Source organism: Embiotoca jacksoni, unplaced genomic scaffold (genome assembly GCF_022577435.1).
Source record: "Embiotoca jacksoni isolate LCO1_2020_lvr unplaced genomic scaffold, fEmbJac1.0.p SCAF_86, whole genome shotgun sequence".
Classification (NCBI taxonomy): Eukaryota; Metazoa; Chordata; class Actinopteri; family Embiotocidae; genus Embiotoca; species Embiotoca jacksoni.
In genome coordinates this window covers 570,467-584,867 of record NW_027185443.1, presented here as the reverse complement: position 1 = coordinate 584,867, position 14,401 = coordinate 570,467, and the positions used below count along the sequence as shown (strand labels likewise).

The following is a 14,401-nucleotide window of genomic DNA, read 5'->3' as shown; positions in this document are numbered from 1 at the left end:
TGACACTCCCATTTCCTTACATGGCTTTTCCCAAACGGTCGGGACGACGACAAAAAAAAAAAAAAACTCTCGCGACCGCTTGAGGCGCTCGAGAGCGGCACGAGCGGCTTTTTGGTTCGTTTTCTCCCCGAGGAAGAAAACAAAAAAAAAAAAAAAAAAAGGGAGGGGGGGAGGGAAAGAAGAGGTGCATTGTGGGAAGTGTAGTTTTTATTCGAAGTTTGAGCGACCGGCTAACCGTCAACTTCTCAACTTCTCGCCTACAACTTCAGAATGCTAAACGGGCTGCGTGTAATAGATGGCGGAGAGCAATGACTGAGGAGTTTGACGAAGATGTGGTATTCGAGGTTCGTATCAAACGCTCCGTTTTCACGTCGAAACTTATAACCGACGCTTTTGTCATCGCGCGCGAGTCCGTCGGTAAATACAACGGCGGTTCAGGTTGGCCGATTCATTAGCCGTGCAAGCTAAGTACGCGTGTTAGCCTCTTACTTAAGCAAAAAAAAAACAAAAAAAAACAAAAAAAAAACCCGACCGCCCCTTGTTACCATGCTTTTTCTCAGTCCCGAACAAATTACACATATTTGGCTCGCTTTCTACTCCCTGCCGAAGGGGCTTTATCGGTCACGAGAGGCGGGCTGGAGTGCGCACTGGTGTCGGTGTTTCATTATTAGGAGACCGAGGTGGGGTGGGGATGACAACGTCCGATGCGTCGGTTCTGGAAGAAAAAAATAAAAAATTAAAAAAAAAACCCTGACATCTGGATGGTGACAACATGAGCTGCGACTTCGTGTGAAAATGCATGTGAGTAGTATGTAATTCTAGGAGTCTTAGTTCATTGTGATTGGGTTGGATCAGGCGCCCAATACAACAGCAGAGTCATTTTCTTTTTCCTGCAACAGCTGCAGGAGAACTGGGTCAGGCATCTTCTGGACATATTTTAGCACGGTGTATTTTGTCTGTCTCTCTGCTTATTGCATGGTTGATTTAATTCTGAGCTCTTTTTTTTGGGGTTTTTTTTTGTTGTTGTTGTTTTTTCGGTCCTGGGGCAAGAACAAGCGTCGCCCTGGTTTATCCCTCTCTCTGAAAAGGCAGGATTATAACATGATAACTTGTGACTAGACTCGGATGTCCAGTTTCCATGCAGGAGGGGAAGAATTCATGGGTGCCCCCCCCCTCCCTCCCCCGAAGAGGCTCTTAAAGATAGTCCTCACATCTGTGTTTAGTGTCGGATGATTTGCAGGTTTCGCATGTGAAGGAGATTTGTCAGAATCCCTGCCAGAATAAAAAGACTAAACTGCGTGGATGAGAGACGAGGAGATGAGGATGAGGGTGGAGACTCGACTCCAGCTGATGGATCCCGAAGGAAAGTCGAGCAGCTCAGGGAATCAGCGGGACCCCTTTGGTTTTCCACTGGGAGAAACTAGGGCAAAAAAAAAAAAAAACTCAACAAATCAGGATGAGTTTCAGCTCTGCCCGAATCGGACTGACGATCTATCGCAACATTTTCTCTCCTTCTCATTTCACCCTCCGTCATTCCTCAACTGCTGTCTCAACCTGCCTGTCTGTCTCTCTCGTTGCAGAACTCCCCTCTTTTCCAGTACCTGCACGATCTAGGGCACACAGACTTCGAGGCATGTCCGACGGCATCACAGGAGGAGGATTATGGCGGACAAGAGGGAGACCTCACCTCTCCGGGCGAACATCCACAGAAACCCGCAGTGAGTTCGCCTCATCCTCCGTACAACGCGCCACACATACCTCTCCTCTCTAAAGGAAATCTCCCTGTTTTCTCCAACTAATCTTCTTAGTTTAGTCTCATGTTTGGTTTTATTGGTCCCACAGACTTCAACATAAAACATTAGTTTTATATCAAGGTTTATCACAACAGCGTCCAGCATACATAAACATTAAACCTGATTTACATGCAGCCATGATCATCCACCCAATCATCAAATGGTGAAAAGAATCAGATGGTCTCGTCTTAAAATTGTTTTTATAAGCTAAAAAAAATGCATCTCTTAAATCTCTGGAGACGTGGTTGTTACTTTGATCAATGACAAATAGTTGTTTATTTATTGGTTTAACAATATGGTTGTCAATAAACATTCATGTCAAAATGCTGTTTTAGTCCCTGGACAGTTTTTTTTTTTTTTTTTTTTTTTTACATCGGTACATCATGTAATGACTTTAGAAAATGATCAGATATTTATCAGTTTAAATTTATGGTAGATTTCTTTACAGATTGCATAATTCAATAACAATACTGATTCTTACATTTTTTGGGGGATTAATAAACTAATGGATTAGCCTATAAATCGTTTTATCCAACCAACTCTCCAAAATAGACAACATTTTCTGCCAGTGAAGACGAAGAAAACGAGTAAACAAACACTTTTCAGATGGTGAAATTGTACATTTTCGGTATTTCGGCTCAAAGAAACACATAAACAATTAATTTAGGAAATTGTTGCAGATTATCTATTTTTGTTAATGGGTTAATCTGGAGCTGCGTTGATTAATCTACTGATTTTGACATTTTTAAACTAAAGTACCAAAACGTCTCTGGTTGCAGTTTCTCTAATGTGATTAGATGATCTAATTTTCTCTGTTCTATTTCACTGTAAACCGATTATTCTTCAGTTTGGAGCTCTTTGTCGGGCAAAATAGTACATTTGATCATATCAATAAGGACTCTTAGATAATAGGATAGGCATTTTTTTTTTTTTTTTTTTTTTTTTTTTTACTATTTTCTGACATTTGATGGGCTGATTAATTGAGAAAATAGTCTGCAGATGAACCAATATTGAACCTCCCCCTGCCCCCGCTGTAGATCATTTAATACGAGCAATCGATAAAACTGTCTGTCAAACAAGACCCCGTCAGGTCAAGATGAGTCCCTAATGGGGCCCCCCATCCTCCTCTGCACCCCTGACCCACGGCAGTGTGTGTGATTGCTGCTGTTAGACTCGTGCAGTCAGACAGAAACCAATTAATCTGACTATCGATCCCGAAGTGTGACCCACGTTGGGCCCACAGACCGTCTGCTGTTGTGCACGTGAACCGCGTTAACACCCTTCGCTTCGGTCACACGAGGACACGCAGACGCGACGAGTCGACCGTCCTGCGCTCGGACCCGGGTGGCGTTTTCTTCTCTCCGCTCGGCCCGATCAGACGATCCGTCTCTCATCTCTTTCCTGCCGCCGCTCGGGTTTCTAGAGGGTATCGTCCAAATGCGATTACAGAGAGCACACACACTGCTTTCTGTCTGTGACATGACTCCTGCCCCTGTGAGCATCCTCCTCCTGTGTGTGTGTGTGTGTGTGTGTGTGTGTGTGTGTGTTGATATTCTCATGTGTTTTCCCTGGAGCTGTGTGCACTTTTAACTGCGAAATCAAAGGATTAAAACTCGGGAGCGTTCGAACAGCTCTCTTGTTAACCTACTCGTTAATGACTGTTAAGTTTGAGGCGACCTGCGAGTAATTCAGTCGGACCAGTAATGCGTCCTGGGAAGCTCGGGGTCACATGACTCGTCTCCCTCCTCCTCGCGACAGGAAGCGGTGGCGCGTTTCCTTCGTTCAGGAACTTTCCGTACGTGTCATGCTTCCTCTCTGGTACTGTGTTGTTGTGAGGAGGACGAGGGAGGACGAGGGAGGACGAGGGAGGACGAGGGACTCGGTTCAGGCAGGAAAGCTTTCGGCTCGTCCCTCTGTGATCCGTTTCCTGGAGCCACAGATAAAGCTGGAGCCGAGCCAACAACACCTTGTTCACGTCCACAGACAGCTGTTTGTTTTTCATGACCAGATTGTGATTGATGAACTCAGACGGGGCACGCGTGCGCGTGTGTGTGTGTGTGTGTGTGTGTGTGTGTGTGTGTGTGTGTGTGTGCGCGCGCGCGTGTGCGTGTCCTTGACCGGATATGTTTTTAGAGGTCGTGTAAATTGATCTGACTGTTGACACTGTTTTTAGAGTTCTGTTTTAAGATTTTAATTAAAAGAGATGCACCTCGTGGCCGCTGAAAACTCTTAATTCTGATTGGCTGGGAAATGTTGCGTCACTCTTCGTAGGTATTCAGTAAATTAAAATTTTAAAAAAACAAATCAACGGCTTCTAATTAGGAAGCCTCTCTTGTCACAGAAGTAAGGCTGCAAGCCAACGATGATCTTCATAACCAGTCAATCTGGCTTGTCTAATTTAATCATTTAGTCTGTAGAATATCAAAAACTTGTTTAAAAGGTCTCTCATAAAAATTCCCCAGAAATAGCACGACATCTTCAAAAGGCACATTTTGACCAACCGACAGTTTAAAACCCCCCAAAATATTCAGTTTATTATCATCCAAGTCAACGAAAAGCAGCAAATTTGTCACGTAGGAAGGAGGAACCAACAAATGGTTTGCGTCTTTGAACATTTAATCGACAGTGAGAGTTGTCGTTGATTAGTTTTTTCAGTGCCGTGTCTCTCTCAGTCTCACACACACACACACACACACACACACACACACACACACACACACACACACACCTCTGCCGCTCTGCCTCGTTTCCTGTTCCGACATCTGTACGTCGGGTTTTCTTGAGATGCTGACGGTCAGCGGAGGGTCTGAAAGCTGCGGCAGAATACTGATGAGCATCAGCAAGGCCGAACCCGGATATTAACTGTAGACGTGTGTGTGTTTACATCATCGTCTCTGCTGGGATTATCTGCTCTGATACCACAGAGGAGAATGAACAGAGTTGTGGCCTACTTTGTGTCTTTGTGTGTGTGTGTGTGTGTGTGTGTGTGTGTGTGTGTGTATGTGTGTGTGTGTGTGTCCGTCCTGACGCTCAGTTTACAATCAGTAATCAATACGACTGCGGCCTTTAGACTAATACCACTTGTGTTTCTGTTTGGATCAATAACCAGAGGTGCTGCGTGCTAAAGCACCACACACACACTTCCGATGACGCTGTGATGCTTCTCTGTTTTGTTTGTGTCTTTTTTTTTTTTTTTTTTTACTTTAACAGAAACAGAGTGAACTGAAGCCTCAACACACTTTAAAAGGAAAAAAAAAAGAAAGTCCCACCATAACAAAGCGTTGCATTACTGCCTCCAAAACCACCGTAAGCTGATTAGTGCGAACACTAAATCCTATTCATGACAAGACGTTCCACAGTTCGGGGGTTGTTTTAGGATTTTGAAAAAGGAAAAAAACATTTAGAGAAAAGCCTGAGGTTTGTAATGGACCCAGACGTCAGTGTTTTTTTTTGTTTCTTTTTAGACCGCTCTCTGGTGATTGTACATCTCGCACTGTTTACATGAGGAGCCTCCGGTGCTGCGAAGGCAGACAGAAATGAAACACAAGTGTGTTCTCCGAAAGACGTGTGTTGTTGTTGTGCATCAAAAAAAATCAATCCTTCCTTCTCCCCCCGTCGACTTTTTTTTATGTCGAAAGGATGAAAAAAGAGAGTTTTATCTGTGCTGAAAAGTGGTTATAATACCAAAGTAGAAATGCAGCAGAGTGAAGCAGCGTTGTGGGTTTTTGTGCGACAGCGGTGCCGTATGAGACCTGCGGGCGTTTCACAAACACACATTGCACTTATTGTTGTCGCCTGAAAGAGTTTGTCTCCTGGGATACTCCTTTTGACCATGAGTGTGTTTGTGTGTGTGTGTGAGCTTGTTATTGAGACTCGAGCAGCGGTGCCCAAATTCTGTCCTATGAAGGGACAAAAATAAATGTTTATGTTGTGTGAATTTACATTGATTTTAAAATGTGATATAGTTTTATAGATAATTAACCTAAAATGTCAGAATAATTAACACCCCACTCTTTAATCTTCTTAATAGTCATTTTTTTAAATTTATTTTGTCACTTTTTTGCAAAAATTATTGTTGATAACCAGTCGACTTGAAAACTTTTTCTAAATGCCCCCCCCTCCCCATGTGTGATCGGCAGGGAGGACGGTTATGGAGAATGGCCGAGGCCTTGTGGAGATGGAGCCCGATTCACCAGGCGACCGCGTCTCGTAAGCTGGAGCAGCAGCTGGTGGGTAGAAAGAGAAACGGCAACTAACGCCGGCTCTGAAAAAGCAGCCGCCACACTCGCACGTTTTTATTTTTATTTATTTATTTATTTTTTATTATTCCCTCGCCTCCTCGCAGGACGGCGTGTTCGGCCAGTACTCGGTCCGCTGCATCCTGGACCAGGACGTGCTGCTGCAGGAGGACGTGGAGCTGATCGAGCTGTTGGACCCGAGTCTGCTGACCCTCGGCTCGTCGCCCTCCGGCTCGCCCAGCCGAGCGAGCGCCCTGCCGCGGCCGGGCCTCATCGCCAAGCCCTCCATATGGTACGTCGAACACTCAGACCCACGGCGGGTGGACAAAATAATGGAAACACCAGCACAAACTAAAACTCTGAAGATGTCCTGATACGCTCGTCCCGGTCTCCTCTCCTCTCTCAGGGACATGGCGGGGCTGGTCGGCCTGGCTGCCGTCCTCCTGGGACTCTGCTCCATGTCTGAGGGCCTGTGGCCCCTGGCCGCGGCCCCCTGGGGCCTGGCCCTGCTGGGCTGGGTGGGGCTGAGGGGGGTCTCGCTGTGGCGACAGGGCCGCATGCAGAGGACCGTCCACACCAGGGCCACGCAGCTCCAGAGTCTGCTCCACAACAGCAAGACTCTGACCGGGCTGTCCCGGAAATCGCTGCGTCTGGTGCAGGAGACCGAGGTCATCTCCAGAGGCTTCACCCTGTAAGTTTGCCTCCTTTTACCTCCTCCTTACCCGTCACACAGCCACATCATGACTCGGAGCTTTTATACTATGTTACGTCTATGATTGTTTTACGCCTGCTCAATCAATTCACTCATTAATTAGTAGTATTGTAACCTAGTAGTTTTACTAAAATAGTGTGTTCGCCTGCCTGTGTAGCTTCAGCATCATCTGTAGAAAACCTCTGTCTGTCCAGGATTGTAGCTCCTGAATCATTTTAAGTCATTTCTAGTAGTTTTGGGAAATACACTCATTCTCTTTCTTCACAAGAGTGAGATGAGAAGATTGATACCGCTCTCATGTTTGTGAGGTAAATGTGAAATGGGGAAATCTCTGACCTGCTTCTGTCCAAAGGAAACAAAATCCCCCTTTTTAAACTCAGGCTGTTGTGTGGAGGAAACAAAACCTGCCGGTTGGAGGATTTTGTTACCCGTGGACAGAGCTAGTCTTCGAGCTAAGCTAAGCTCAGCTAACAGGCGGTTGGCTTCATCGATACTAACGAAACAATATGAAATTATATGATATGAACTGAAATGATATGAGATGAAATGGTACGATACGATACGATACGATACGATATGATACACCCTTTCGTCCTCGTACGTGAGAGTAGCATCAGTCTCCTCATCAGCTTTCCCCAAATCCTAAACTCATAATTAAAAACCTTCACCAGCATGTGATGTCGTCTCGTCTTCCTGTTTTCCGACGCTCAGTCTCGTCGCGTCGGTTTGTGTGTCGTGCTGTTCAGTGTTGTATGTGTGCCCCCCCGCCTCTCTGGGACATCTCCACAGTTGTATCACATTTCACTTGTCAAGTTTGCTCGACAGGGTGAGTGCGGCCAGCTCCTTTAGCAGGGCGGGGCCGGGGGTGGTGCCACGGGGCCAGCAGCTCATCGGGCTGAGGAAGGCCTTGTACCGGGCGCTCCGCTCGGCCTTTAGAGCCTCGCGCAGGGCCACCTGTCACATGCTCAAGGCATATCCTTTACCTGGAAAAGGACTTGGGGTACTCTTTTTAGTGATGTTATTAGGGTTTTTATTGACTTTTTGAAACTTTGATCTTTTCCTCGATATTACTCGTGAAGGCACTTAAAAGGAGCTTTTTTAAAAAAAAAAAAAATTTAGATTAACAAAATATGCTTCAAACTTTTTCCACTGACTGTTTTTCCACGTGTCATCGTGTAGAAATGGTGTGATCCAATCTAGCTTCTTCATCTGTGTTTGTTCCTACATGTCCTGAAGAATGTAAAAAGGAAATATGATTACCTTTGGAGATAACAGTCGTTAAGAACGCTGAAAATGACATTGCATTAGAAACATGACAGAGAACTTCATAAACTTATTTACAAAAACCAACATGAACTAAATACACGTGTAACAGTCCAGAGATGTTTTCACGGTAAAGTGTTGTTTGTCCTTAACGCCCGAAAACGTTCCCGCTGAACTCCGAGATCGACAACGTGACGAACTACGTGTCGGCGGTGCCCTTGAAGGACCTCGGCCTCGGCTTGGGCATCGAGCACCTGGGCGACGAGCAGGCTCAGGAGCTCACCGACGACTACAGCCTGCCCGCCCTGAAGGTGAGGCCCGAGGGAGGGTTACACCTGCTCAGACCTCTGACGAAGCTCATCCTGACGACACGTCGGCTGCAGCAGTTTTAATCTTCTCCGCTGTCCGACTTCATGCTGTGTTTTGTATGAAGAAATTTAGTTTTTGACCAGATTGTCTCGTTATCTTCAGAGCTTCAAATAGAGCGAATGCTCAAAGACATAAAAAGGACGGAATATTACTGGTGATGTGATGAAGGTTTTTTCATTTTTATTTATTTTTTTTTTCACGTTGGATCTTAAAGCTGTAAATGAAGTTATGCGTCTGAGTTTTTTTTTTTTTTTGTTTGTCCTCCTGCAGATGCTCTTCCAGCTGTGGGTGGGACAAAGCTCCGAATGTTTCCGTCGGCTGGCTCTTCTCCTCTCACCGCACCGGATAGAAGAACAGGAAGAGGCCCGACCCAAAGGAGACACTTCTTCTCCTCTTCTTCTTCCTCCTCCTCCGCTGCATCGCTCCGTCGTCGCGGTGACCGAACCCCTCCATCACGCTCTGGCCAGCTGCCTCGGCGAAGTGCAGCGCAGCTACGACTTCCACCGGCACTTCGAGACACAGGCGAGGACGACGGGCTCGGACCGGACCGGACGAGCCCGGGAGAAGTGCCGGGAGCTCAACACCCTGCACACCTCCATCCGGAGCCTGCAGCTGCACCTCAAGGCCCTGCTGAGCGAGTAAGACAGACAGACAGACACACACACACACACACACACACACACACACACACACACACACACGGAGAACGGGGAAACTGGGGCAGTGCAGCAGCACAGCAATAATACAACACAGAAAAGAAAACATCATCAAGAACTTAAATATGTGTTACTGCAGCCAAGTGATGTACACTGTACAAAAAAAGAGACAATTTTATAGAGATTTCTACGTTACATTCACATTAAAAACATGATAAAAGTCCAAATTAGTTAAAATCGCATCCTTTTTTCATTCAATTTTCAGTCCCGAGAAGACTGAAAGATAAAATACGTAATTGCGAACCTTTTAACTAAATGGAGAGATTCGTGCTTCTCATGAAGAAAACGTCATCTCGTTAATAACAGAAGAAGTCACGAAGAAGCAGAATGAGACAAAACTAGCTCAACATTCACTCCGCTTTCACTGAAAAAGACAAAAAGTTCAGAGGCCTTTTTGTTCGTTGGACTTAATGTGCAGCATATAATTATTCTGCTGTTGATGAAAACGAGCTTTTATTACAAAGCAAGGAGCTCTTACTGCTGCTATTGTTGCTTTGATGATATCATTTTGCTAAATTTTGCTAAATATAAAAAAAAAGAGAGCAGCAAACTCTTATCAGTGGGATTCCTTTTGTGTCGTGAACAAGCATTCATCCACCTCTCTTTTGATTCGTCTTATGATTAAATGGCTCCAGGCTTTATTCTAACAACGGTCTGTTGAAGCTTTAATGAGAAGAAGGCGTCGCGGTTGAGAGGATTTTAACTGACGACGTGTACGTCGACGCTCTTTACAACCCAATTTTTGACTGGATTTTCAAGAAGCTGTGAAAAATCTACAGCGGATACATTAGGGGGCCGATGATGTCACCAATATTAGGAAATTAAAAAAACAACCTCCAATAACGATATATATCGATAGAAATGTGGGTATCGAAAAAAAACATATTTAATGGGTATTTGACAGTTTCATTGAATACATGTCATTAAAATTAAAATAAAAAAAAAAAAAAAAACTAAATTAGAGGAATTTTGCACCGAGCGTCTTTTTCTGGATTATAGTCTGTAAAAAAAAAAAAGTTTTCATATCTGACAACATGTACGCTGATATCTGTGATTGACCAACAGCAGCCCGTTACAGATGTATTGGTTGGGCTCTCATTCAAAACATACATGTATGAAGCTGTAGCTGTGTTACTGATCGGTACAAGGCCTTCAACATTCCTCCTCCTCCTCCTCCTCCTTAGGATGATCATCCTGGAGGACGACCTGGAGAAGCTGATGGTGTCGAAGGAGCTGACCGAGCTGACGCTGGACGGCTACCAGGACCTCAGCGACCGGCTGCACCACCTGCAGCCGCACATGCAGGCCAGCGCCGGCTGCTGGGAGGACACCATCGGCCAGGTGGAGCGCATGCTGAGGCGGGCCAACGCCTGTCCAGGTGAGCAGGGTCGAACACACACACACACACACACACACACACACACACACACACACACACACACACACACACACACACACACACACACTGAATGTTAGTTTTGTTCCTGGCAGTCGTGTGAAATCTCCTCTCGTCTCTGTGCTGAAGGTCCGGAGCACTGCGCTCCTCCTGTACTTGAAGTTCCTCCTGCTCCTCCTCCTCCTCCTCCTCCTCCTCCGTCCTACCCTCTGATCCTGGACCGGGACCCGGTGCCAGAGGAGCTGGTGAGATCAAAATGTCCACCTTGTGACGTATGTTACTGTAAAAAATAAAAAAGGACAGGAAGAGATGACTCGCCCCTTCCTCCCCCTCCCCCTGTGTGCCGATAATTCGCTGCCCCGCCGTCAGTCTCTACCCGTTGTTTCATCCGACTAGGAGTGGGAGGCCTACGTGTCCGACTCGGATTCTGACGGGGACGGCGGAGGCTCGTGGCCCGACATGCTGTCCCCGGAGGAGCGGGAGCGGCAGCGGCGGGAGCGGGAGGAGTCCCGGCGCGTCCTGTCCGAGCTCAAAGCCGTCCTGGGCTTCCGCGCGTCAGAGGGCGAGAGGATGAAGAGGAAGCAGATGCTCTTCAACGACCAAGGTCTGATCCACATATGTTCCTGTAATGAGGCTGATTTTAGCTAAAGAAAATAAAAAAATAAGGAGGACTGTGATTCTGCTGATAATCGGGATGACGGCTCACAAAATCAGTACGTACAAACCTGCAGGAAACGCATGCATGTAAAGTTGTTAATGATGCACGAGTTTTTAATAGAGTCATCCATCATTACTGAATTAATGCATCGTATCAGTGCCGACTTAAAACTTTAATCATTAATTCATCGTTTCAACTCATTTTATAAGCTGACGTTAACGTCTCTAAACGAATGTAGTTATCAATAATTCATGATGAACCCTCCTCTTTTACTTTTTAATCTGACCTACCTTCATATTTTTGAGAAACGTAATGCTGCACTTCAGGCTATTGATGATTTTTTTTTTGTTATTGATTAAATTGCTCTTTGATGTTCAGTGTTCAAATAGCAGCAACATAATCAATTTAACATCACAGAAGTCTGAGAAAACCAGAAAATCTTTTGGAAAACTGGAATGATTGAGAACTTGTTTATCAGCATAGCTGCCTAATAATTATCTGTCAATCAATCAATCAGCACATGTGAGTATTTACTGATTTTCTTTACTGCGGACAAAAAAAAAGAGGCTTTAAATCAATAATAGTGGATTACTCTCGATGCGCAGATTATTAAGCAGCTTCCACCTCCCTCATCATGGAGCTACTAGACCCCCTACTTGGTCTCCTACAGGGAGGCCTAAAGGAGCATTTGAGGGTGTAGTTGCCCTTTCAAGGTTCCTCACAGACTTCTGATCGATCGTCCGGATCAAAACGGATCAGATTTTGTAACGGCAGGTCAAAACTTTAAACCGGTCGTGACTCTAAATGTCGCGTTTCTTTGCAGCTGCCGTGAAGCCTTCGGGTCAAGCCGAGAGCTCAGACGGCGCCTCGAAGCCGTCGGGCGCTCCGTCCTCCGCGGGCTCCGTGGAAACCGACGACGACGACGAAGCAGGAAACCACCTTTCGGAGCGCTCTGCAGGAAACGAAGGGGAGGACGAGGAAGGAAGAGACGGCAGGGCGACGCCCGACCCCGTCACGGAGTTCAGCTGCGGTGTGGAGGACGGGGAGTCACAGGGACCTTCGGTCTGCAGCAGAGGAGGAGGAGGAGGAGAGTCGGAGCTGCACCAATACGACGGCGTGGTGGAGGAGGATGGGGAGGAGAGGGGGGAGGGGGAAGGCCAGAACGGCCTGGACTGCTTCCTGAAGCCGAGAGTCCCCACCGTCTCCGTGATGGACAGACTGACGGAGATCCACGGATCGCAGGCGCTCATCTTCAGCTCCACCCTCGCCGCGCAGGTGGCCGCTCGCTCGCACTCGCTCATCAACATGGAGGAGCAGACGTTCGAAGACGAGGAGGAGGGGGAGGAGGAGGAGGAAGAAGAAGAGGAGGAGAAGAAGAACTAGACATTGAACCCCGGCTGCTTTAAACAAGCGCCGAGCAGAGACTGCATTTACTGTCTGATTGTCTTTTAATCGATGGGTCTGTATTACATCATCAAACTCCGCCCGTCCGTCCGTCCCCGCCCACGACTCGTTACTGCTCCGTTGCTGTTTACAACTCAGGAACCAGAACCACTACAACGAAACCGTGACCTCACGGCGTCGAGGTCAGGAGACCAGAATGTCCGCAGTTTTGCCCGGTGACATCCACATCCTGTATATTGATCACGGCCAATCAGAGGGAGGAAACACGAGAGCGGCATCGCAAGGAATGTGTAAGAGAAAGAAAAAAAAAAAAAGCTTTTAATTACAGTTTGAAGTGTGACGCCGTCATTTAAAACACTCCAGTGTGAGTTCGAGTCAGGAGTCTCTGAAGGAGTGCGTTCAGACACAAAACAGGTCGGACCGCTCGGCCGTTTGTGTTTATTGGCTCGAAAACGTAATGTCCTAAAAAAAAAAAAAGATTTTAATATATCTACTCAAACAAAGTAAACAAAAGTTAAAGACCCAAAAAAGAATATGAATGTTAATATGAATGTGGAGATAAGGATGTAGGAATAGGAATAGATAGATGGACGGGGATGAAATTTATAGTGATGAATAGATTTAGTGCGAAATGTAAGAAAGGAACAGATTAATAAACACCGATTAAAGATTTCGTCCCATCGGGGGGAAAAAAAAAGTTTAAAAAAAAGCGGTGAAAATACATCATTTGTATGTTTTAGAAATGAGTTTTGTATGTATTTTAAGGGGCCACAACAGCCTTAATTAATAATTCACAACAGCCTTATTTATTAATAAGAAATAAATACTCTTACACTTTCAGACTGTGTCTCCTAGAACAACTTAAAAACATTCAAATTCAGTGTAAAAAAAAATGTGAATAAGGTCCTGTTTTAGTTTGTGGGTCAATAAAAGTAAAAACATTGTGTTCCCCAGTGTAATTAAAAAATAATATAAATAAGCAAATAAAAGGCTAAGTGAGATACGGGCAATGTGTAGAAGAACTACTGCGGTGTAAATATACTTCAGTTTGAAGTTTTCAAACAGGTTTTTTTTGTTGTTGTTGTGATAAACACAAACAGTCCGGTGGTGAAATGTTTCCGCCTGAACGCACGCTGTAAATCAGAGGGTCGACAGATTCATGTGAGAGGGAGCTCTGCAGGAAGAGGAAGCGAAACTCTATTTTTACTATCGCCGCTTTATTTTTGTCCGGTCTCCCCCCCCCCCCCCCCCTCTTTTCTTTTTCTTTTTTCTTTCTTTCTGCGATCCATCTCCGAGCCGTCTTGACGGGACACAAAAAAAGGAGGTTGAGAAGACACGGCTTTGAACGTACGATTCACAATCCTTCCTCCGTGTTGGGAGTACGACACACTATTGCATCTAAGAAGAACTCATTGAAAACGCAATCCCAATGCTCTCGGCGTCCGTCTGTGTTTATAGGCGCACACTCAGCGGAAAAAGGTTGAATTTTAATACCTGTACAGGTATGCTAATAAAAAAAAAAGAGAAGAAAAGAAAAAAAAGATGTATAACTCGGTATTTCATTTTGAAGAGTCTTGACAGCCCTGTTGTATTCCCCCCCCCTTCCTCCTCTTCCTCCTCCTCCTCCCCCCTTGTCTGCCTTGTCCTGACCCCTCCTGCATTTTTCCAGTGTGAAATAAAACACCATCCTGGAAGCGTTGGATGTTCGACTCGTGTTTCGCAGCAGGGTGGACCAACAGGTTCGCTCGGTTATTTGATAGGTTTTGTGGGATTTTTTTTTTTTTTTTTTTTTGTTGCTTTTGTCTGACCGACGACAGCTGCTGCGTCCCTTTTAAAGTTCCTCACAGACAAA

At 45.7% G+C, this 14,401-nt stretch overlaps 1 protein-coding gene across 3 annotated transcripts; it reads left to right on the top strand.

The window, feature by feature from the left end:
• The first annotated feature begins 228 nt into the window (after positions 1 to 228).
• vezt (vezatin, adherens junctions transmembrane protein) lies at positions 229 to 13,034 on the top strand. 3 transcript variants are annotated; one of them, XM_069139815.1, is made up of 12 exons: positions 229 to 344; positions 1,581 to 1,718; positions 5,933 to 6,022; positions 6,139 to 6,323; positions 6,438 to 6,722; positions 7,569 to 7,715; positions 8,170 to 8,317; positions 8,646 to 9,013; positions 10,276 to 10,469; positions 10,617 to 10,732; positions 10,884 to 11,091; positions 11,969 to 13,034. In XM_069139815.1, the coding sequence occupies exons 1-12, from the start codon at positions 309 to 311 to the stop codon at positions 12,526 to 12,528; spliced, it is 2,475 nt and encodes an 824-aa protein (XP_068995916.1). In that variant the 5' UTR covers positions 229 to 308; the 3' UTR covers positions 12,529 to 13,034. The 3 variants fall into 3 exon arrangements, with proteins under 3 accessions (XP_068995916.1, XP_068995915.1, XP_068995917.1); XM_069139814.1 differs by having other exon boundaries at positions 7,557 to 7,715; XM_069139816.1 differs by lacking the exon at positions 229 to 344 and adding an exon at positions 370 to 801 and having other exon boundaries at positions 7,557 to 7,715.
• The last annotated feature ends 1,367 nt before the right edge of the window (positions 13,035 to 14,401 follow it).